The sequence below is a fragment of the Hibiscus syriacus genome, unplaced genomic scaffold, assembly GCF_006381635.1.
Source record: "Hibiscus syriacus cultivar Baekdansim isolate YM2019G1 unplaced genomic scaffold, ASM638163v2 tig00110160_pilon, whole genome shotgun sequence".
Lineage (NCBI taxonomy): Eukaryota > Viridiplantae > Streptophyta > Magnoliopsida > Malvales > Malvaceae > Hibiscus > Hibiscus syriacus.
In genome coordinates, this window is record NW_024062608.1 from 1483626 (window position 1) to 1508268 (window position 24643).

The window sequence follows — 24643 nt, forward strand, 5'->3', positions numbered from 1 at the left end:
TTCTATTATTATGGAAAAATTGCATAAACAATATAAGTGATAGGGTTGTTTAATTTATTATAAATTATTTCCTTCCCCCTCCCAGGTTTTCAACAATTTATCATCTTTTAGGTGGTTGAATCAGGCTGAGGGACTCGGTTCTACGAAGAAGATGACCGGAGAAGATGAGCTATATCCATCTAGTGTTAAGATGAGATTTCCCGTTTTCATTTTCCTCGAGGGTATCAGGCAGGTTTCCCAGAATTTGCTTTGCATTTGCATGCATTTATAATCGGACTTATTTATCTCTTTGAAAAGTTTCCATTAACAGATAATAACAAAGGATTAATGTGTGATATTCTGCAATTATATGAGCAGACATGTTTTTAAACTCGACGAGCTCGGATCGGAGATAGCACTGGTTATTGGTGGCATCCTTGGTCTCCTCCAAGCCATATTTCTGATTTCCGGAGCGAAACCTCTATTGAACTTCATGGGAATCGGTTCAGTAAGTAATCAGGTTGAGACAACAAGAACAGTCTCTTGAACCTCTGTTTTTGTTCAATGTCTTAAAGTTGCGAAATTGGCGAATTCGAGTTACGAATTTAAAAAATGAGTTGCGAATTTGACAAATTTATGTTACGAAATGTAAATTCTTGTTGCGAATTCGTTGGTTATTTTTATAAACCCAAAAAAAATTGGTTAAAATCATATATTATAAGACATTTTCGGTCACTCAAGTTATTTTCTCTAAAACAAATGCTTTTATCATTTTGGTTAAAATGTTGTCCATGTCCCTGCACTCTTCTTATATTTGGAATCTAGTCCTTTTATTTTTAGGAATTTGATCCCTCTACATTTCGGATTTAAAAGTTCAAGTCAGTTGAACGTTACAAATTTTATGGTAAACTCAAGTCCATTACAATGTCAATTTTTTGTTATATGACTATGTAGTTGCTATTTTTATTTATTTCAAAATGCCACATCAACAAATTTAGCAAGAGAATTTTAACTATGTTAACTAGACATGAATTTTTAAATCTGAGAAGTACAGGGACTAAATTCAGTGTGTGTCCTCATCAGCTGAGGCTCCTCGATACCAAGCCTCTTCCCAAAAGCAACCTAACCAAGATAGAAAATCGTATACTTAAGTTTCAAAAATACAAAACACGAAAATATCTGTAAATAAATTGAGATAGTTGCAAAATTTAATGTACTTGAAGTGAACTTGCAAGAGCATGTAAAGGCAAGCCTGTCACAAGTGTATCTTCACTTGGGCGAAGCAATTGTACCAAAGTCTCCTTCAAGGGCTTCAGCAAATTGGGGTCACGAGCAGCCAAGGGGCCTAAATGGGAGCATGCAACCCTTAGAGCACCAGAATGATCACCCAACCCAAGCAGTTTCAGAAACTCAACCTAAAACAAACAGAATGCTCAAGCTAAAATTCTTTGCATCTTATTGGCAATTTAGACACATTTACCTGGAATTTTTAATATTCAAGGCTAAAGCTACAGCCAGTACAAACTACACTAACCTGTTTGAATTGGAACAACAAAACAGGATTTTGCTCAAAGAAGTTTGGATCTAATGCATTAATTTCCTCCACGACCTCAGCAGCCATTCCCCTGCTAGCTAGCTCCTTCATCCGAAGAACAATTTCATATTTTTCTTCCAAGTTGGTATTTTCCACTCCCTTCACAATAAAAACTATGCTATTACCTATCAATTATAGTAAAACACAAAAAATTTCCAAAATGTAACTGTTATAACTTTGATATCCTTGTACTGGCAATTTGTAATGCAGTGCTAACCTCTTGTTTTCCGCATTGACTAAAATGATTATCAGAAGTAAAATCCAGTTCATCACATCTTCTCCTCCATCTCTTACGTTTACTTCTTTCGCCAGGTCCATGGCTTCAGTTTCTCAAGAGACTTGAATTTTCAGAATGATGTGACCCACTGGGGCTACAATCTTCGTGGTTATTGGTGGGCTCAGAAGCAATCTTAATTTGACATCAGTTCCTTGCATGTTGCTCAGATCAGTAGTAGCAGAAGTTTCACTATTTGAACGCTTAGCGCCTCTATGATCCACATCAATGGAAGATTCTGGTGGACTCTAGTTGATTACCTTTCACAGGTTCAGAAAGTGTGCTCATTCCTGAGAAAGGATAAATTGATCAGCATTACAGTCAAGACATGTATAGTAAAAATAAATTGATGTTAAGAGTTTAACTAGATGAAATGAAAATACCAGATTCCACAATTCCCCTGTAAACACAGTACTCATGAACAAGTTCATCAAGCACTGCATCATCCAATCTCATTCGACATATTTCATTCTGCATGCAAAGTCGCAACTTATCAACTGATACCCAAAAACGCCAATTAGATACTCTAGGCCAGACCCAGAAAGATCAAGTGATGTATGGGAGAGATATTTAGAATTTGAAATATTAATTAGACATCATAATCTCCAGTGTAAATCAGAAGATATAATCAAACAAACACTGGAAGTCATTTTCAAACTTGTATCCAACAAAAGATCTCCGTAATCTGTTGACATTCATCATAATTATACAATAACTGAGTCATTTTTAAACTTTTATCCGACAAAAAAATTAGTACTCTGTCAACATTCATCTCTGAGTTAAGGGAAATAGTATCATCACTGATTCAGAAGAGACAACAAAAAACCTGAATTTCCAAAAGTAAGGTATTGGGGGAGGAAGGTATTAGATTGTTAAAAATTTCAACCACCTGAAATGCCTCAAACAGATCACCCTTGACAAATCTCAAGCTATCTGTCGACAATGGTTTTCGTGCGAGTGGCGTTTATATATACGTAATAAATATAATAAATATATTTATATTATTATTATTATTATTCTTAATAGTTACAATTTTACAGGCCCCAGATAAAAATAATTACAACCCGAAGACCTAATTACAAGCATAGCCCAAAAACCCATGTTACAACTAGATTTGATCCAAATAGCCTAACAGACTCGGTTCAAACCAGATCCGACTCAAGCAGTAAAGCAGGCTCAAGGAGCAGGCCTAAGCTCAGTTTAGGGTTTCACACATATTCCAGTGCCGCAAGTTTCCTCAACCGTTCGATGCAGATGAAGATGGAAGGCCCAGATCTTCCATCAGTTAGGGTTTACCCTCTTAGTAGCCGCCGTTCCTCCACAACCATCCGATCCAGGAAGTAAATCGGCGGTCACCAGTGCAACCAGAAAAACCCTAGGGTGCCCATCGCAACCCTAGGGCTATTCCGGCGTCGCCATAGAGATAATGATGACTCCGCTGACGAACTCCCCAACCCAAGCGTGCCACGATGATGCCATATCATCTCAGATCGAAGCAAGATCTGGGTGCATTTAATGCACCCAGTCTCTCCACCACACAACTAATCACCCCTAGGGTGAGTCACCATCGTAGCTCCGGTGACTCATCGGGGTTCATGCTTTTAACCAGTCCGAAGGATGGTTCGACGAGGGCTATAAATGGCCCGATCCTGCAAAGAAAACCACAACAACGAGAAAGCAAGCAAACCAAGGCAGCAACATAAACCATTAAAAATCATAAAATAGGGAAAGAGAGGGAAACCTTACAGTCGTCGGAGATCTCAAACGCCACCGGAGAAGCCAAGTTTCGAAGGTATAACTCTTAGATCTACGTCGGTTTAAAGTTTTTAGAAGAAACGGTCACCAGAATCGGCTTTAGGACGGCCAAGGGGTCATTTTGATGTATTTTGGTAATTTCCGGCCACCACGCGGTGGGTGTTGGTACTGGCGTAAGGTGGTCGACGGTGGTCGGATTCCCTCTGGTGAGGGAATCCTAAAGAGGGTTGAGAGCTTCTCTCTCTAAGAGAGAGAAGCAAAACAAGGAAATGAGAGAAACGTCTCTCTAATTTCCGAACGACGTCGTTTTAGGAGGGGCGTAAATTCGCGCAAGGTTCAATTATACGTGTAATCCTTGTAATTTTTGTAATTATTCGATTTAGTAACTGAAAAGCATGTTTCAACATATTTTAATTTAGCTTTCAAGTTTTAATTAATTTTTATTTTAGTCATTATTACATATATATATATATATATATACATATTTAGGTTAAATAACATGTTTAGTCCCTTAAACATTAATAGTTCGTGTTTTAATCATGTATAAGTAAATTAGGGTAAACTACATACTTAATACATAATAATAGTATTATTTCGAATTAAGATAATTACTTTTTTATGTTTTAAATATTAATTATTGTTATATTAATTATTATTATTAGTACTTTAGGATTATTATTGTACATAATTTATACTTTTATAATTTTGATATTAAATATTATAATAAAATAAGTAATATTTATGTTTTGTATTATTTAGTAATTATCTATATTAAATTTAAATTTAGAAAGCAAGTTTATCATTGACTGCAAAGACACTAACTAATAAATAACGGTACCAATTTTGGGCATTTTTTGGGGTGTTAATCATTCCCCATACGTAACCGACTACCGAACTCATTTTTCTGGTAAGCAGACCCGAGTTGTATTATTCTAATATTATTCTTAGGAATTTTTATTAAAATAATATGACATTTTCGTGACCAAACTCACCGAATTAAAAGATTGGTGACGACTCTACAATTTGGTGTTTTATCTGATTCATGGAGGATAAATACTTACTTTTTCGAGACTAGTTACACCGTTTGGGGTGTACTATTTGCACTCTCCGTCGCCGGGCAGAGAAACGTCTCCATAGCTTGTCGACTCCACTGAGGATTTTAAAAAAAAAATGAGAGTCCAACTACCAATTTATTAATTATTCTTCTTTTCAGTAAATAATAATTTTTTTAAATTTTGTTTTAGTTATTTTTATTATTTTACTAATTTTTATTTTTTTATATGTACATATTTAATTTGAGTCATTAGAATAGAATAATACGTTGTATATATTACTTTATTTCTTTTTATGCTTTTCCTCTCCCACTGTGCACTGCATTCATAACATGAGCTAAAACCCCCTCTCTTTATCTTGTTTAAGTGAATGAGAAACTACTCCCTCGTGTGGTTTTCACCTTCGTATGGGATAGGGGACCATTCTTTGAGCTCACACCTTATGTTCCTCTCGTGGTTTTCACCTCCGTATGGACATAAGGAAGTGTGTTCCTTTGAATTGAACTTAATCCGAAAGTCTGTAATGGACCAGGATTGAGGGTTTAGCAGTCCAAGAGGACACCAACAAAGGACAACTCGCTGGCCCTTTTTACTCTAGAGCCAAAACCCAATATATAGCAAACCTAAAACTAGAGTTTAAGTAGAACCTAACCCAAATGAGTCTTGTAAGAACACAAGGAAAAACATGTTGAGTCTTTTTATTTTATTTAATATTATCTTATTTTCTGAATAAATGCATGCGAACTAGAAATCATGCGGTTAGGTTTATTTTTCCAGACAAAGCATGGAACTAGAAAGCATGAGGTTAGGATGTATATGATCTTTTCTTTCCATTAAGTGATACTAACCATTTTTTATATTATGTAAAAAAACACATTTTTGCTTTAATTTATTTATATTAATTTTTTTTGCTTGCATTGCATAAATCATGACATGGTCAAAGGTGTTGATTCAAGAGTGATCATCAAAATAAAAGATTTTTGTTATGGTCAAAGGGTTTCATGATCAAGTAAACTACAACACAGCCAAGGAAGGACATCATGATCCGAGGATAGAAGAGAGCTATGTGCCCAAAGATTGTATGTCCGTTGAAGAGCAAAAGGAGATACGAGAGATAAAGGAGAAAATGTCCAAGATAATGGATAGAATATCTGTTTTGACCAATGAAAAAAAGACTCCTGCACAAAAGGAGAGAGAGCTCAATGAACCTAATACTACAATCTCATATATACAAGGAACTTTTGATCCTAACCAATATGAGAAATTTTTCACAGTCACCATCCATACCAACAATTCGTCAAGAGACCCTAAGGAAATAATTATAAAAGTTTCCAGAGATGAAAAAAACCCTGTATTTAGAAATCATCATCATTTAAGAGTCATTTCCCAACTTCAGAAACTCAGGATCAATCTAGTTTGGTCGCTGATTATCCTGGCAGATCGATACCAAATGTATTCAAATATAAGAATATCAATAGTGGCATCCAGAAGGAAGGAAATCCGCTGAAGAATGAGGAACAAATACATCATTTGGAAACTGAAAATGATAAACTGAGGGCACAAATGGAAACTATGCGTGAGGATCTCCAAATGATCAGTCAAGCCTTTCAAAAGGTTGGTTTAGGAAATACCCCGGAAGAGTGGATAACAGGGGTCACTAGACTGAAAAAGAATTGTAAGAAACATGAAGATCAAGGTAAGAAGTTTTTTCATGATCTACGGGTTACAGAAGAAATGCGCGATACAACTGACATTAAGTTGAATAGATGTCAAGCCAAAAATCAAATTTTGAATAAGGTCATAATTAAAATGGAAGATTCATATCATATCTATCAGTATGGGATTAAAGTTGAACTAGAAGACATTAAAGCCAAATATAAGAAATTGATGACATTTTTGGATCCTGTACAAGAACTTATTGACCATAAAGATTCCCTTTCAAGGAAAAATGAACAGTATTGTTTACAAGTACATGAATTAACATGTAAGCTAAAGGAAAAAGATAATGTTATAAAGGAAGTTACTACCCAAGCGAGCAATGTGGCTCGTAAACTGATTGATTTAGCTGGCTTTACGCAAGAGTTAAAGCAGATTGAAAACTCTACAGCTGAGCACGAGTGAAAATTAATTTGGCTTTTGAATGAAATAAAGAAATTGAGAGTTAAAGCTATCCCTTATATGTAAAGTTTTGCTTGATATATAAAAACTTTAGTGTTTAATAAAAGTTGTTTTAAGATGATCACTCTTGAATGATACCTTTTTTCATACATACATTTGCATTGCACAAATTGCATTCCCATTTTTGCATTTTTGCACTTGCATTACATTTTTTTAAGTATTGTTACATACATGTAAATAATTCATGAAAGGTTTTTGTAACAGTAAAACCGAGATCATTTATTTATATTATTGTGTCATCATCATGGAAATAATGGGGCAATCTCATGAGGAATTGCAAGATCAGCTGCAAGAACAGTTTGATGGGGTACATCAGGATACGAATAATTCTAATGGAACATTCTCAACATATCTTATTTATCCCAACATTGTACCCTAATAAATTTGTCACTTCCACATCACTATAAATAACTTCTAATTGAATTCCAATTCTCACATCCGTTTACTATTAATATATAAATATGCAAGTCCAGATCAATCAATATCATAACATATCTATTACATAATAAAAGGTACCTGTTATCATCTCTTGATCATCAAAATCTTCATTAGTATTAATATTATACACTCGAGCAGTGGAACGTATTTCCTGTTGAGTAGAGGATTCAGGTTGACTTCTACCTCTTCCTCTACTTCTTCCTCTTTGAGACATCGAAGCAGATCACTCCGACTGTACTGGTTCTCCTGTCCCCAATGGACAATCTCTCATGAAATATCCCACTTCACCACATCGAAAACAAGCTCCAGTAACTACCCTACACGTTCCGTTATGGCTTCTTCTACAAATTTCACATTGTCTAATTTGACTCTGTTGTGCTCGTCCATCACCAGACCCTACAGATTGAGTCTGTCTATCTCTCATCTGACTTGATTCTCTTACAACGGATGCCATCGACTCTGATTGTGCTGGAGATCGGAAACCAAAATCTCTACTTCTCTTAGGTGGTACAAAACTTGATGAAGCCTCAGTTTTTTAGATGGTTGGGTTCTTTGATTTCCAAACCTTTCATTTTGAGCTCTCTCTAAGGCTTTAGCATAATTTACTACCTCTTGAAATGAGGATAAGTTCAACACTATCAGCATCTCTTTTTAAACTTGGGCGTAAGCCCTCAACAAACCACTCGCAAGCATTTTTCTCTGTAGGCACTAACTCTGCTACAAAGCGACTTAATTTATTAAATTCACACTCATACTCATATACAATGCGGTCTAATTGCTTCAGGTTCAAGATTTCTTGCTTCATTTGCCTGATAAACTGGTCTCCTATATATTTGTGTTTGAACTCTTTTAAGAACAAGGACCAGGTCACTTCGTCACTTGTCATTCTCAGAGTAACGTTTGTCCACCAGATTCTCGCTTGACCACGAAGCAAGGAGACCACTCCATCTAACTTCTCTACATTAGAACAGTGGAGACCATTTAACATAATTTTTACATCATTAAGCCAAAGGTCCGCAACAACAGGATCTTCTTCGGCTTCACCTTTAAACTCTGGAGCTCCTAAGCCCTTCAACTCCTTTGCAACATTCATTCTCGGAGTTGAAGTTGCAGGAGGTTGGAAACACGTCAATACCGCATCTAATGTTCTAAAGAACACATCTTGATCAGTTACAAGCACTTCAGAATGTGCATGTTCTTCACCTTGCCTGGCCAGGGCAGGTGAATTACTACTTTTAGCGGGCCTATCATCTCCTGCTTCACTTCTAGAGCTACCATGTCCGGACATCTATAAGAACATAACCATATCATTCTATTAGCAAAACAACATACTTATTATTATATCAGATCAGAAGTTTTCACTATTTTGTTAGCATGAATACTTTATAGGACACTCTAGACTCTGGTTTATGCCGAGAATCGACTAAACCGTAGTTCTGATACCATTAAATGTAACACCCTCAACCTGTACCCGACCCGGATACGAGTCCGAGGTGTCACATTGACTTTTCAAACTTTGACTCTTGACTAAAAATCAAGGAAATTTAAAACTTTCATTAAAATAACATTGTTACTTTACACAAGTTAACCAAAACAAGACAAAACTGATCAGAGCATTTGTAACCAACATTTTTCTTACATGCCAACACTATACACGACAAAAGACATACTTTATCCGTTACTTCTGATCTGATCTTGTAGCAGTGTTGTTGTTCTTGCCACCCTATTTCCGCTCTTCATGATTCTTGGTACCTACGTATAAATCACTTATACGCTAAGTCATAGACTTAGTGAGACATATAAATATAATAATAATGCATTCCGTATGAATATAAATATACAATCTATCTATTCAATCATGTCATATACAATTCAAGGTAAACAATAATAATATGGTAACATATAACTATAACAATGCAATTACCTTTGATAACCTTTTATAGGCCCATGTACATTTTTGAGAACTCAAGGTATTCGAGTACATTGAGGTTGTGCACTATGCTATCACCACAGCTCATATGGGTCCCACTAGGGGCTATGAAATTTGTCCCGAATGACCACTCCTTAAGAACCATATATATATTCCAGTGGATCAAATCTGTCTCAAAAGACCCTGTAAATGTTCCCAATGATACATATATGTCCCGAAGGACCACGTAGAACCCTCGACTCTTGGCATGCCAACTATACCTATAGCTCTCATATCGTATATCATGGGCATTATTCTTATGTTTCATATGTTCATGTATTCATGTCATTTCTCTTATGATCACATAACTCATATCACTTACCATGTCACATGTACATTTGAATCTATTCACATATATCATTTATCAAATCATATGAGCATATATACTTTATGTATGTATTATTAATAATTATCATATATGCATGTTCATAACTATGGTGCTATGAAAATCAACATAGGAATTAGAATTATCACAAGTCTTATTCCATTGTATCATACTTATAATATGTACTCACCTTAGCCTTGCTTTGACTCGATTCTAATCCTTAAATTGTTTCGGAACGAGATTATGTTCTAAATCTACATATTAATACATTGATACATATCATTATACTAATTAATATATTCTAAACTATCATTCCTTAGGCTAATAAGAAAACTATTTTTATCTTTTAATGAAGATATGCATCGATGCACTACACCATGTATCGATGCATCCCTTGACGGGTGCATCAATGCACTATCTATGCATCGATGCATAAATCCCATTTGATGTTTATATTTTTAAGCGGGTGCATCGATGCAATCTTTATGCATTGATGCACTAATGGCATTCGATGTTTCCATTTTTAATGGGTGCATCAATGCACTTCCTGTGCATCGATACACACTGAACAATTTCTGGAAATACCCTTGATGCATCGGTACACATTGAATGTGCATCGATGCACATAGCCTAGAAATGTCATTTTAAGCTCGAAACTCATCAACTCTTCACTCAATTCTTCTAGTTTAAGCCCCTATCATGTCATTAAACTCAACTACCATTACTTAAACCAACTTATATCCATATAAACCCTCTTTATCTTCCATATCTCATCATGATTCTTAAATTTTAAGAATCTTACCAAACTTTCAACTTTGTTATTAATCCTTTCCAACTTCACAAATCTCTTATTCTTTTTTATGGAAAGTCAAATTTAACTTTCAATTCTTATTATAAACTCTATTTCAAGATTTCACTCAAGAACTCCAAACCTTTAATCTTCCCTAACTCCTTTATCTTTTGATTTTAAGATAACTTAAGCTTTCCTTAAGCTTAGTTATACTCTAACGATCATAACCCAACCTTAATTTAACCAGAAATTATCTAAATAGAAAACTCACATTTGCTTGGCTTCACACGTGAAGAAGAAGAGAAAGGAAGAGAACTCTGGAAACCTCTAAACTTTTTTTCCTTCCTTCCACATGTATATATATATATACCATTATTAAATATTTTTTCTTTGCAATTGACCATACTATCCTTTCATTCCTCATTCTTTTCAATTTAATCCTACACCACATTTCTCATATAAGTCTTTAAACCATTCAATTATTCTAATTAAATCTCCAAATTTTGAAATCTTACAATTTAGTCACTAACCCGATATTGAGGATGTTACAGTTTTCATAGATGGCATGTTCTTCCCCACATCTACCTTTCTTCGAAATATTTTACTTTTCAAAGATGGATGGTGAGCCTGATAGATGCATCACAAGGCTCTCATCAAAAGAAGATGGACCAACGCTTCTAATTGACCCACACAACCAAGCCTTTTTTGGTCAACATGTCTTTTGGAGTTACAACCGGTTCCAACGATTCTTGAATCGCATCAATCCAATATCGAGAACTCAAGATACATTCATTTTGGTGAAGATAGTGCATGAAGAAATTCCTATACGAGATTTTGTAATTATTACCAATTTTCAATAATTTTATTTATTATTTGTAATATAATTTAATATAGGATGATGCATTATCATTTAGGATTAGATTTATTATTTTATTAGGAATTAATATCAAGTTAAAACATTATTCTTAGTTTATTATTATATTTATTCATTAGCTATTTAAGACTTTTAGAACTCTCCTATATAGGGGAGGCTTCATTCAACTTTGTAAGAACATCTTTTTATTGAATACAATACATTGAGAGTTTATCTTTGCAAGTGTTGATTACTTGTGCCTTTGACGCTTCTTTTCATTAAGTTCTTTGTAAGAGAGATCTTCACATTCCAGTTTGCTTCTTCATTACGATTAGGAGGGCTAGTTAAAGTCATTTATCTAGTTTGTATTTTCATTGTGACTAGTAGGGTTCGATAGGACAATTATCCATCTATATCCATCTTCCACAACTCCATCATCTTCTTCTTCCATTCAAATTCTTTTACTTTCTTCATCGAGCTTTCTAAATTTGATTCCTCAATGAGAGCAACATTTATTCATCCGTTGTCGCTTCTCTATCAGAGCCTGGCCACTCTAAAATCGTCGGGGCACTGATATTACGGTACCCTTTCGGTGGACATCTACTGGGATTATCGTATGGTATAGGGATCACATTACCTCTAGGGGTTTTCATGAGCGTTGACCCATTGACTATGTTCATCTAATATTTTAATTGATTTATTCTTTATAATTATATCATTATTTGAATTTAAAACTGTATAATTTTTCAATAAAGTTAAACTGACTTTATCATTATGAGAATTGAAAGATAAGTTATTATTGTCTAAACTTCAAGATTTTAATTTTTTAAAATTAAAAATAAAATTTTATTATTTAAGAGGAGTCAATACCTATACCAGACATAATAAAGTTATTTTCGACAGACAAAACAAATTATAATTCTACGAAGGATGTTGGAAAAAAAGGAATTTTAGGAGAGAAGATTTCTCCAATTTTTACTTTTTCAAAGATGAGATAGAGCTGATGTTTACCTACGTATCATTGTGGAACATTGTACTCCATTTTGGAAATTTATTAATTAATTGTTTATTTACATTATCAAACATTATATATATATATAAATACTAAGAAGTTTCATTTGGTTAATGAAACTTTTGAACGGTTCATTATTTGTGTGATTAAGCTGTCTTCTTATCACTAAATTACATCAAAGAGAATTTGAATATCAATGAAAGTTTCAATACGTTTAAGTATTGAAACGGATAAAAGTGATAGTTTTAATACTAAATACGTTATAGACACTCGTTTTTGTCCAAAATTTATTATTATTATTTATTATTATTAAGTATTATTATTATTATTATTATTATTATTATCATCATCATAAATAAATTATTAATATTATTTTGTTTTGTTTATAGGCAGATCCAGTGGAGACACAAATAACCAAACAGTGACCCAACACCACATCCCACAAGGATGAAGACCACAACAAATACAACCAAGCCTGCCCGGTTTCGGCCCAGGACTAGAGCCCAATAGCAGACCCAACTGGAGCCTAATAGCAGACCCAAAATTTGATTAGGGTTTTCTCACCCTTAGCCTAGTGTCGCTCAAACTCATCCACACGATCTGGACTCAAATTAACGATCTAGATCAATAACTATTTAGGGTTTTTAGTAATCCTTCTAGCACCAACCGTTAGATCTGGACCCATCCAACGATTTATATCACTTGAAGTTAGGGTTTTCATCTAAACCCTTCATCTGTCGGCTAGTCCAGCTATTGGATAAGTTCAGATCCAATGATCCAGATGACAAATAGGGTCTGGAACCTTAGCTGCTCTCAATTGCCACCACCGCCGCCTAAGCCGAGCATCTCCCATCACTGCCGCTACCACCTACTGACGCCGCCGTTTCAACCTACAGTGATAGGAAATCAACATCAAATGTGAAAAAAAGACAAATCAATAAAAAAAACACAATAAAAATATAAGAAGAAAATCCTGAGGAAAATCCAGTGAAATGATGCCCCTACCGATAGATCTCATCATTTCTACCCGAAAAGTAACCATAAATCAACATGCAAGGATTATTTTCGGGGGCATTTGAATTCGGAAGAGAGGTTTGGGAACAAGAGGAAACTTCAAACAACAAAAATTTGTGGAGAGAGTGATTCGAAGGAAACCAGAAAAAAACAAACGAAAGAAAAAAAGCTTTCGAGTTAACGAGAAAAGACATACCTTTTAGGGAGATCCGACCGTCGGTAACCTCATCGGAACTAAGAAACCCACCACCGAAGGTAAAGCTTTTTTTTATAGTTCTAGGGTTTCGGACGGGGTTGATTTTGGGTTTTAGGTGTTCGAGGGGTTAGGTTTCAGAAGAGAAAGAGAGAGGAGAGAAAAAGGGGCTTTTTTGTTTGGTTTCCCACACTATCATCGCCGATTTACGGCGACCGTGGCCTTCAAATCTTTCCCCACGGCGGGGAAACGAAGAGAGGAGGGGAGAAGAGTTGAAAGCGCTTTCTCTTTTTCCCTTAGGCTAAAAAAAACAGAAATGAGGCAAATGAGAGGGGAATAGTCAGTTCGGGTTCAGTTTTAAACATACGTACCATATGTGAAACAACTAGTTTTGGGAGGGGGTAGGGTTGTATTTTCGCACGTGAGATAATATCAGTTTTAGTCCTTCTGACTTTGTAACCTGACCTTTTGACCATTAAATGAAATGTTGTGTTATTTTGTTTCGAGTTTTTAATATTTCAATGTTCATATTTAAGTCACCAGTTTATAGATTGTATCATGTTTGCTCATATTTGAATCTGACAATACAGTTTACGAATCTTCTGTTTTGTATAATTTTTTTGTATAAATGCCTTTAGGTAGAATTGTTATTTACCCTTCCATGTTTCTGGTTTAGTTTATTTTAGTCCTTAATATTATTTATGGATTATTGTTGTTTCCAGTACCTTTATCGTTTAATATGTTCGATTGTGGCTCTTGTTTGTTTGATATTGCTGTTTGGTCCTTTAAGTCTTTGTTAATACCATTTTGATCCTTTGAATCACCAAATAGGCCTATTTTCTGTTGTTTGTATTCTGATCTGTATTTCCTTGATTTTTATTCTAGTCCTTTATGTATATATGTATACATATTTGTACGTGAGAGTAGCATTACTAGTACATTATGGTTGAATATGTTTTATATTAAATAAATATTGTAGCCCTATTTACGACGAATATTTTTTTTCTTTATATATATATATATATATATATATATATATATATATGTATTGTTTTTTCTATATATTTCAATTCGTATTTAGTTTTCATCAAACTCTTTTATTTTTTACTCGAATATTTTCAAGAACACTTATTTGTAGAATAGGCGTGGAAAACATTGTTTGATTGAAGTAGTGTAATTCGATACGAAGTTCGAACGAAGTATGAACTTGGAAAACGTGAGCCTTTTTTTATGTATTTATTAAAATGATAGTAATATTTTTATTTTATTTTTATAATATTTTATTTTTTATTATGTTTTATTTAATTTTAGTATTAATGATTTATGTCTTCAAAGAAGCTAATTATAAATTATTTTATGTAAAATTTGATATTACTTTAATATTTTAAATAATTCGAAGATAGAATATTCTTTTACAAATAAGAAATAGGTGAGATAACTTTCGGGGATTGCAAATCTCAATATTTCTTGTCAAGTCAAAGAATTTTCTTTAATAATTAATTCAGAATAAATTAATCAATATTCAATAAATAGATCATAATTTAATTTTTATATTTGAATTTATAATTTCCATCATTTACGTCAGTATATAAGCTACTAAGTACTAATTTTGGGCATTGTTGGGGTTAATCATTCTCCACGTGTAATCAACTTTCGGATCCTAAAAATTGAATTTGTGGTAAATGCATATCCGCTTTTATCTTTTAAATAATTTTTCTGAATTTTTTAAAAAGATTTTTTTAGGTATTTGATCTACCTGGCCTAAAGGTCGATGACGACGTCGATTCGAAATAATTCAAAATCCTAATTTTTATACTAAAGTCATAGTTATTTTTTAAAACATAATTGTTTTTTAAAAATTGGTTACGATACACGTAGTTTACCCTTGAATTTATAACAGTAAACGCTAGTGTTTAGGAAACGACAGATCAAGGGGAAGAAAATGCAAAACATTTGGTCCCTGAGTTACCTAACTTAACGTAATCCAGGTGGTCTACCACCTACTAGACCTACCAATGAGGAATGGGAATGTTACTCTCTTCTCAAATTGCAAAATTATTGACCCTCTGGTTTTTGTCAAATAATTGCATTCATTTTTACTTCCGGCATTGGAATATACATATTAAACAGTGGGTTTAATATTTATTAAGAATAAAAGTTGTTTTTCCTATTTCTCCGATAGGAATTGTTCAAAAAAATTGTTTAAATATTTTTACTGCAGGGATTGGAATATAGTTATTATGTTGGCTATAATTCATAATTGTAGGAAATATTTCCCAAATAGATTAATATTATAATTCATAAAAAAAGTTGATTTTGCAAAGGATTTGCTTCCCAATTATTTCAAGCACAACAACTTTTCCAGCTTCGTCCGTCAGCTCAATACTTACGTAAGCTTTTCATATTCTCAATTATTCTACATCTAGATCACATACGGCATAATTATGTTAATTCCTCCATTATTTAATTTATTATATATTAAACCGTTTCCTTCCAACTTTGAGTTAAAAGATGGGTACTTTCTTTACAATTTTCCTTTTAAAAAAAAATCTCACTGGTTTGTCTTAAAAACTTAATTAAAGATTAAATAGTAGGTTTCATTAAGATGGGGATAGGTGAACTATAATTGGATGAGTTAATTGAATTTGAAATATATCGGAAATGATTACACTATCATATTTAAATAATGATATTAATACTTACTTTTTTAAAATTATTAAATTACTGTTAAATCATAATTACTTATAAAATATCATTAAGTTTTAGTAATATATTATCATTATATCATAATAATTATTTTGTGATATAAATTTAATAATTATTTTATAATTTTAAAAATTTTAATAAATAAAAAATTATTTTAATATAACTTTATCTATTAATTAACCCTTCAAGAACTCTGGTTTTATCAATTTTTTCCTCAAAAAAAAGGTTTACGAATTATTTACAAACATTAGGTGAGGGGTTACGATCGTCTTTTCCTGTTTCTGTAATTCCACGGACTGTGAACATGTATGAATCTACCGTTTTATTACAGGGATTTCGAAAGGTTGTTCCAGACAAATGGGAATTCGCCAACGACAACTTCAAGCGAGGGCAAAAAGAGCTCTTGTCGGAAATCCGTCGCCGGAAGGCGGTGACAACATCGTCGGCGAACGGAAAACCAACTGATGCGACACCTTCATCTCCGACTGATTCTGGTGAGGATCTAGGTCCACTTCCACATCGACATCACCGGGCTCAAAGAACCCGGGATCAGTGGAAACGAAGCCGGCAGCCATGACTGGATTCGCCAATTTATCAGACGAGAACGAGAAACTGAAAAAGGATAACGAGATGCTGAGCTCAGAGCTGGCGCAAGCCAAGAAGCAGTGCGACGAGCTGGTTGCGTTTCTAACTGAATGCGTGAAGGTAGGGCCGGATCAGATCAATCACATCATGCGGAAAGGAATCTGTGGGTCTACCCATGATGGCAGTGCTGGTGATTGCAGTTGCTACGGTGACGATAACGATGATGGTGACGAAAACGGCGATGGCGAAGAAGGAAATGGAAGTTTGAAACTGTTTGGGGATGGTTGAAAAGCACAGGATAGAAGCGGGCACGCGAGGGGAAAATCATGTACGGTGGGCCACACGCAAAAGAGATGAAGACCGTCGATTTTGACCACGTGGCTACGGTGATTAAAAGCGGCAAGGTTTGCAACTGAGCCAATTGGTCAAAATCGATGGTTTCCTTTAGGAATGAAATTAAACGGTTTTTATTTTATTTTATAATTTTAGTAAGTAATTTTATAAATAAATAAAATATGTATATTTGTAGTTCCTTTTACGAGGTATGGTGGGTCAAATAGTCAGCAACTGCGGGATGCAAATGCTCCTTCAACTTTGCTTTTAATGTTATAAATCGTTGTTTCTTTTAGATATTATGGAATTGGGGTTAATTTTCTTACAATTGACCATTTTGACAATTACATCTAATTTCAGAACGTTTGATGGTAACTTTTAATTGGTTGCTTATTTTTATAGCAAATACAGAAAAATGATGATCACTTGTAATGAACGTTAAGAATTTTTTATTTCAAATATCATGAGGTGTGATTAAAATTGGATCAAATCACAACCAAAATGTTTCCAATCCGTATTTCTCTAGTTAGATCTTTTCCTTCGAGTTCTGATCTCATATTAGCCCTCGGTAAAAATTATTTATTTTTGATAGAAAGACGCTGCTTTTATTAATAATAAAAAATATTTAAATTTACAATGAAAATTTACGAGCATAATCATTGTGGACACCAAATTTTGTCTATATGCATATATATATATATATATATATATATATATATATATATATATATATATATACTTAAATTAATACATTTCTTTTTTTTTTCTCTTTACAAACCCAACACAACAAAGTCCAGCAGAAATGTGTGAGGCCCAATAGACCTAGCTTTTCACTCCGAAAGACTCCCCAACATCGTTTCTCACCCAGCTTGGTCAAACCGTCGCTTATCACGCAACCAATGTCGAACTCCTCGGCACCACGGCGACGTGTGAACACTAACAAAGCCAACAAGGCAAACAACCATTAGACTCTCAACAACCCGAGAGTTTTACTCATAATATGATTCTAAAAATAGTATTTTTTTTCAGTATAAATAAACATGTAACTATACGAATTGCAGACACAGAGATTACAAGAAAAATACAGAGAAGAAACGAGAGAAACAAAAGCACGAAAAATTACGAGAGGAACAGAGGAAGACTCGAACGAAAACTAGAAAAAAATAAAAAAAAGGGTACCATATTCATTCGAAGTTAAAAAAAAAAAGAACCGTTCGAGGGGATCCATTAGAGAAAACCAGAAATCATTTCTCAAATACAAAGAAGTAAACAAAGAGCCAAGTAAAAAACATGACCTTTCCTTTCGAAGAAGGCAATTTTCGTTCACCAGAGCCAAGAACCTTCAAAAGGTAGCCTCTTTTCTTTGTTAAACTGTGCAAAAATCTTGTTGTGGGTCTGAAAAATAGCGATCTAAAGTGTTTTGTTCGGAAAAGGTTGTTTGGTGGTCGTAAGCTTCTTATCGGAACACTTTAGGAGTGATGGCCATGGTCATCTTTATCTCAAAGAAAAAGGAAATGTTGAGAAGGAGGCGGTAGAGGTGTCTGGAGGATTAGTTTAGGGTTTTGGTCTTTCAACTTGAATAAAATTTTGTTAAGAAACCTTCGTTTATGACTTGTGCCTGGGCTCCATAGACCCGTCATGATTAAGTGTACCTCGTCCTTTTCAAAACTAAAAGCCCTTTGGTATTTTGCATCAAAAGCTTTTTTATAAAGCTTCTGACATCTTACAATTGCCACCTCTTTTAATCAAAATGGAATCTGCTACTTTCTTAGTTCGTATATCCATGTTAATTTTTTGGTACTCATCTTTTAATGGCTCATTACCCATCCATCATTTATTTAATAATTTTGACTTTGTTCGCTATATTTTTAATTATTATATTCTTATCACTAACCCCGTGTTAAGTTCATGTTTGAATCTGATCATGGAATCTATTATTCTTTTGTTTTAATCACTATGAATTTTAAATGCATTTTCATATAATTATTTACTTTCCCTTTTAGATTTTTGTTTAATTTATTTTAGTCCTTAATATTGTTTAGGGGTTATTTTCACTTTCATGTATTTATTTTTTTATTTTTTAAAACATTTTTATTGTTATTTTATCTTTTTTTTCATCTCTTCGATTTACTTAATATTTATTTTTTTAATATAATATTTTTGACCTTTTAGGGGTAATTTCAATCGATCAAAGATAATTGTTCGAATTGAATTTTTAAATTTTAATTTAAATTCTTAATTTTCGTAATTAAAGACAACCGACAAATTAATTGGTACCGAAAGGGCGGTTCAAGGGTGCTAATCCTTCCTTGACCGTAATCGACTCCCGAGCCCGACATATTTATGGTAAAATACAGATTAGGTAAGATGGTGTCCGACCTACCTAAATGTTTTAAAATGGTCGGTGGCGACTCCAACCATTTAATCCAAGTCGAAGCCCAATTCCGGCCCAACCGAAAGACGGTTCAGACAGCTTGGCGACAGGTAAGTGAGTCAGGCTGAAATTAATTTTCGGTTGTCTTTTTTAGCGAAAGTTATAAATTTTAATTTTAATTTATTTATTCGATTCTAATTATTTACCTTTGATTATTTTCCAAGTAAATAGTTTTACTAATGTTTTTTAATGATTTCAGAATTTTCAAAATTGTCATCTCTAGCTCTATACCCGAGCTCTGAACCCTATTTAAGTGGAGGTGAAAGTGACGCATTCGTGTGAATTTATTCACCGTGCGGGCCTAGCAAGTAGCCTTCGGGATTCATATACCTTATGTCTTCGTGTGAATTTATTCACCGTGCGGGCATAAGGGAATGTTTCCTCTCGAGTTTAACTTAGTCCACACAAGCTTGTAATGAGCTTAGGACTAAGGGTCTGACAAGCCCAAGGGGGCACCAGCAAGGAGAACTCGAGTACCTTTTTAGAACCTAAACCGGGAGAGTACAGGGAATTAGAGCCCACCCCAAGACCTCATTCCAAACCCTAGGCTGCTTTATTTCCTGTTTTATTTTTTGTTCAAAGTATGCGAACTAGACAAATATGCGGTTAGGATTTGTTTGAAATTAGCATGCGGGACAGAGATCATGTCCGGGTAGGAATTAAAGCATATGGGGTAGATATCATGTGGGGTAGGATTTTTCATTTTTATTATTGTTTTGATTTACCTCACTAACTCTTTTTATTTTTTGTTTTCCTTTATTTTGTTTTTATCATTTGCAACATTTAAAAGAGGTGTTGATCCACAAAAAATGTTTGTTAAACATGAATAATCTGCATTAATAGATAAAGAGGTTATAATACAAAGAGATGAAAAACTCATAAGTCCAGCCATAGTCAAAGAATACTCAGGGGCAAAGGTTGCAGGGGTAAGACGAGGAAAATGTTACTGACCTGGAAAATCCCTTCAAAAACAACAAGAACAAGATGGCAAAACCCTAGCTAAGCTGGAGACCATTATTGATAAATTCTAGAAACAAGTCGATAAACTTCGGATGGAGGACTCCGATGGCATTTTCGTTTGGAACAAGCTCGATATAGAGTGAAAGAAAGAGATGCGTCATTCGAGACCTTTTTTGAGGCAAACAGCTCGTCACCTGCACAAGTTTAGCCAAAGGAACCTGAATGGTTTGATAGGATATTCAACCGGGAAAAAGGCGGAAGACGAATCAAATTGTCAGAAGCTGTGGGGGATCTATACCATCAATAAGTTTTCTATCTCTTCAAATGTAACACTTTTGTCACAAATAAGGGTTATTCAGAATAACATGCACATTTTTTAGATCAATGCCTCGGACATTTCATGTATCATGCATCATGCATTTAGATATTTTGCATTTTGTTATTTTTTTGCATTCACATTAACTAACATATACATGTCTCATCAAAAGGAGCAAATACTAGATACACCGCCTCAAGCGTTGGACACACCCCATCCGCATAACACCCGCCTGAAAAAGAAGAAGATGGAAGCAAGAATTGAGAAAATCGAGGAGAACATGTCCAAATTACAGAAAGAGCTAGAAGACAAGATAAACCAAAGCAGTCGAAATACTCTGGAAACAATCACAAAAAACCAAGAGTCCTTGGTTGATCAGATCGTTGCCAAGTTAGTTGGCCTAGAGCAGACCAGTGAGCCTGGGGCAGGTTCACCGGAAGGGGTAACCATACAACCTACCCCGCAAGTGGTTATCTCACCTGAAATCTTACCAGAACTTCGAGGGGGCTCATCTGCTGCAAAAGTGAAGCCCTCGTCCTCTGTATTTAACCCTAAGAACAATCCGGGTTATTACCATGTACCAAATTTGGATGAAGAGGACAAAGCGAGGAAGATGGAGGAAAAATTAAACAATTGGAGGACCAAATGAAGGTAGTCAAAGGAGACCATGACTACCATGAAATCGATGCCGCGGAATTCAGTCTAGTCCCAGACTTGGTTCTTCCTCTGAAATTTAAGTCCCCGAAATTCGAGAAGTTTGACGGGAATAGTTGTCCATCCGCTCACAACACCATGTTCTGCCGAAATATGACAGGATATGGAGGAAACGACCAACTCCTGATCCACTGCTTCCAGGAGAGTCTGTCGGGCTCATCCATTCAGTGGTACAACCAGTTAAGCCGATCAAATATCAAGATCTAGAAGGACCTGGCCAAGTCATTTCTGGAACAATACAAGCATATCAATGACATAAGGCCAGATCGAGTTATGCTACAAAGCATAGAAAAGAAGCATAACGAGAGTTTCAGGCAATACACACAAAAATGGAGGGATTTGACTGTGCAAGTTCATCCACCGTTGGATGAAAAGGAAACCCGAAAGCTCTTCGTACAGACCCTGAAGGCTCCATACTTTGGGCACCTGGTTACGATCACATAAGGAAACTTTTCAGACTTGGTTATGGCCGGAGAAATGATTGAGTCAGCTATAAAGCAAGGCAAAATTAAGGATGGGGAGGCCAGTAGGAAACCTCCTATGCGAGAGCGGGATTGAGAGATTAACAACATCAACCATTCCAGTAAAGGTGTTACGATCTCCAAACCGAAATCAACTATAGCCATACCGTCAGGTATTTCTAAACAAGATTCCAGAGAACCAAGGAGGGAAAGTGAACATTTCGACCATATTCCCATGACCTACAAAGAGCTTTACCATCAACTTCTTGACACCCATGTAGTGTCACCATACCCGGTGGAATCCATGAAGCCCCCATACCCCAAGTGGTATGATAAGAATGCGCATTGTGAATATTACGGCGGTGTCCCAGGGCACACAATTAAGAACTGTTACACATTCAAAAGAGTCGTACAGAAGATGTGTAACCAGAACTGGATCGACTTCAATAACTTGGGGGCATCCAAGTGAGGAAGATCATTTCATCATTTGAGGCATTATGTTTGAACTTGTTTTTTTTCCACTTTTTCAAGTTTTTGTAAGAACATTTGAATAAATTTATGTTACTTTAATGATGACGAGCAATGAATCACATTTGCAAACTTGTAATTCTTTGAATATCATTTGAATTAAGAAACTCTATGAGTGGTTCAAAGTTACAGATCTTTGACAAAGTAACATGTTTTAAAACAAGGACCTTGACCTTACCCAAAATATACCCTCAAACCCTGTACTATACTATTGCAATTAACCAATATAATCTTTTTCTTTCATAAGGTGCAGACACCATGGGGCATCATTTTTCATATGACATTACTATGTTTTTTATTTAAGACGTTCAATGACGATGATGATCTTTACAAATGAAAGAGTCGAGTAGGTGAATCCAGTTTAGGTCAGTTGCTTTAAAATTGAACTCTAAAGATGAAATTTTTGACTTTCAACAAACACCTAGGCTATAACAGGTTCTTCTTGACAATCTTAAGAAATTAAATCCGTAAAACTAAGCTATTCCACTAAGGCAATTGGTTATAGAGGAAACTTCAAAGCCCTGACCTTATGAGTAGATTACGTTCAAACCATGACATTGCTCGGACACTTGATAATTCGGTGTTTGCTCCACTACTCTTGTCAGGCCGAAGACTCTCTGATGAGATGAACCCTTCAGTTAACTTGAAAAAAGTGATTATAATATTAAGCTGTCCCTCTAAAGCAATTGGGTAAATGCCTCGGCTTTATGGATTCAGCTAGCCAGATAACGACAAGTTAAATCAAATTTATCTAAGAAAGAAATTTTCGGTAATGATGGACTAAGGGAGTTAAGGAACACCTGTTATAGTCAACTACACACGAGCACTCAAGAATTTAATTTTTTAGACCGATATTTTTTGCACTGCCTTTATTAGAGGAGCCTACAAAGCTTGAACAAATGGAAGATTTCAGATGACCGAAATAAAAGGTCTAGTAATTGATCATGCTAGTTGTGTTATTTTGTCCGCACCCAATTGAAATGCCAAAGCATGTTGCGATATTTCAAAAAAAATATTACATTTTGGGTTACCAAAACCTTGGAAAGGAGGCCAACCTAAAGACAACTCATCCATTCGAACATTTGTCAAAGAACTATATCTCTGAAAGCATTAAAAGAGCCATTAGTTCCCTTGATATACTTTGAACTCATGTTTATAATTTGATTCAATTGCGAGCATGAATTAAAGAGCAATATTTTACAACATTTTTTATCCTTTTCACTCCTAAAACAAGAAAAAAGAAAAAAAAACATTTTCAAACAGAACAGTCTTATATTTGAAAGGTCTGTAAAGCCAAAGCTCGAAAAGATAATGGGGCACGATCGATTCCATGGACCAAATTGGCAGACAAAACACGAGACTCTAGTCCAAGAGATAAAATATAATTCATTCATGTTGCATGCATCTTAGACATACCTAGGTGCATCACATTCATCATTTTAGCATACATGATTTTTTGCAGCTTTTAGAGTCAAGTTTCGACTTCAGGATGAAGGATACTCGATTCATAAATGCCTTTAAAGAACGATGGCGGTTGCTTAACTCAGTGGTGATCGACTTGACATATCTACAGATCTTAATGTCAACTTCAGATGAGTTCGAGAACCAGTTCAGAATAAATTCAGTTCGACTCAACTCAACAACGAACAACATATTTCAAGTTAATGTCTTCAAGCCAGATTTCAATTCCACGACAGAAGATATCCGGCTGACAGAATTCATTAGTGGGCTTTCCCGTAAAATGGGAGTCATTCAAAGATCATCTCATTTGGTTCAGACTCGCTCAGAGGAACCACCTGAAAAACTACGACCGACTTAGACCTGTGAAGAGAAGCCATTTTTTAAGCTAACATTTGCAATATAGCTCAAGACAAGAAGGGCTATTTGCCAACCAAAGACCTTCGAGTTCGACTACGCTCAGCACCAAGGCACATCATTTGCAGCATAGCTTAAGTCGAAAAGGGCTATCTGCCAAAGACCCCCGAGTTCGATTACACTCAGCTTCGAGGGCATATCATTTGCAGTATAACTCAAGGCTAGAAAGGTTATCTGCCAACAAAAGACCTTCGAGTTCGACTATGCTCAGCTCCAAGGCACATTATTTGCAGCATAGCTTAAGTTGAGAAGGGTTATCTGCCAAAGACCCTCGAGTTCGATTACACTCAGCTTCGAGGGCTCAT

At 34.9% G+C, this 24643-nt stretch overlaps 1 protein-coding gene and 1 pseudogene across 1 annotated transcript; one reads left to right on the top strand and one right to left on the bottom strand.

Moving 5' to 3' along the window:
* Window positions 1-1014: 1014 nt before the first annotated feature.
* On the bottom strand, window positions 1015-2303 carry LOC120216499. Its single transcript, XM_039213904.1, has 5 exons — window positions 2231-2303; window positions 2108-2137; window positions 1514-1698; window positions 1197-1394; window positions 1015-1101 (listed from the first exon to the last, which is right to left on the bottom strand). The coding sequence occupies exons 1-5, from the start codon at window positions 2301-2303 to the stop codon at window positions 1015-1017; spliced, it is 573 nt and encodes a 190-aa protein (XP_039069835.1).
* Window positions 2304-7085: 4782 nt separating this feature from the next.
* Window positions 7086-17312, top strand: LOC120216500 (annotated as a pseudogene).
* Window positions 17313-24643: the final 7331 nt, after the last annotated feature.

Excerpts from the sequence above, each read along its gene's own strand:
- LOC120216499 (XM_039213904.1), bottom strand. The coding sequence starts at position 2,303 with ATGAGATTGGATGATGCAGTGCTTGATGAACTTGTTCATGAGTACTGT. Across the intron at positions 1,395-1,513 it reads TGTTGTTCCAATTCAAACAG|GTTGAGTTTCTGAAACTGCT; the intron begins GTTAGTGTAGTT and ends TGTTTGTTTTAG. Across the intron at positions 1,102-1,196 it reads CTCTTGCAAGTTCACTTCAA|GTTGCTTTTGGGAAGAGGCT; the intron begins GTACATTAAATT and ends TATCTTGGTTAG.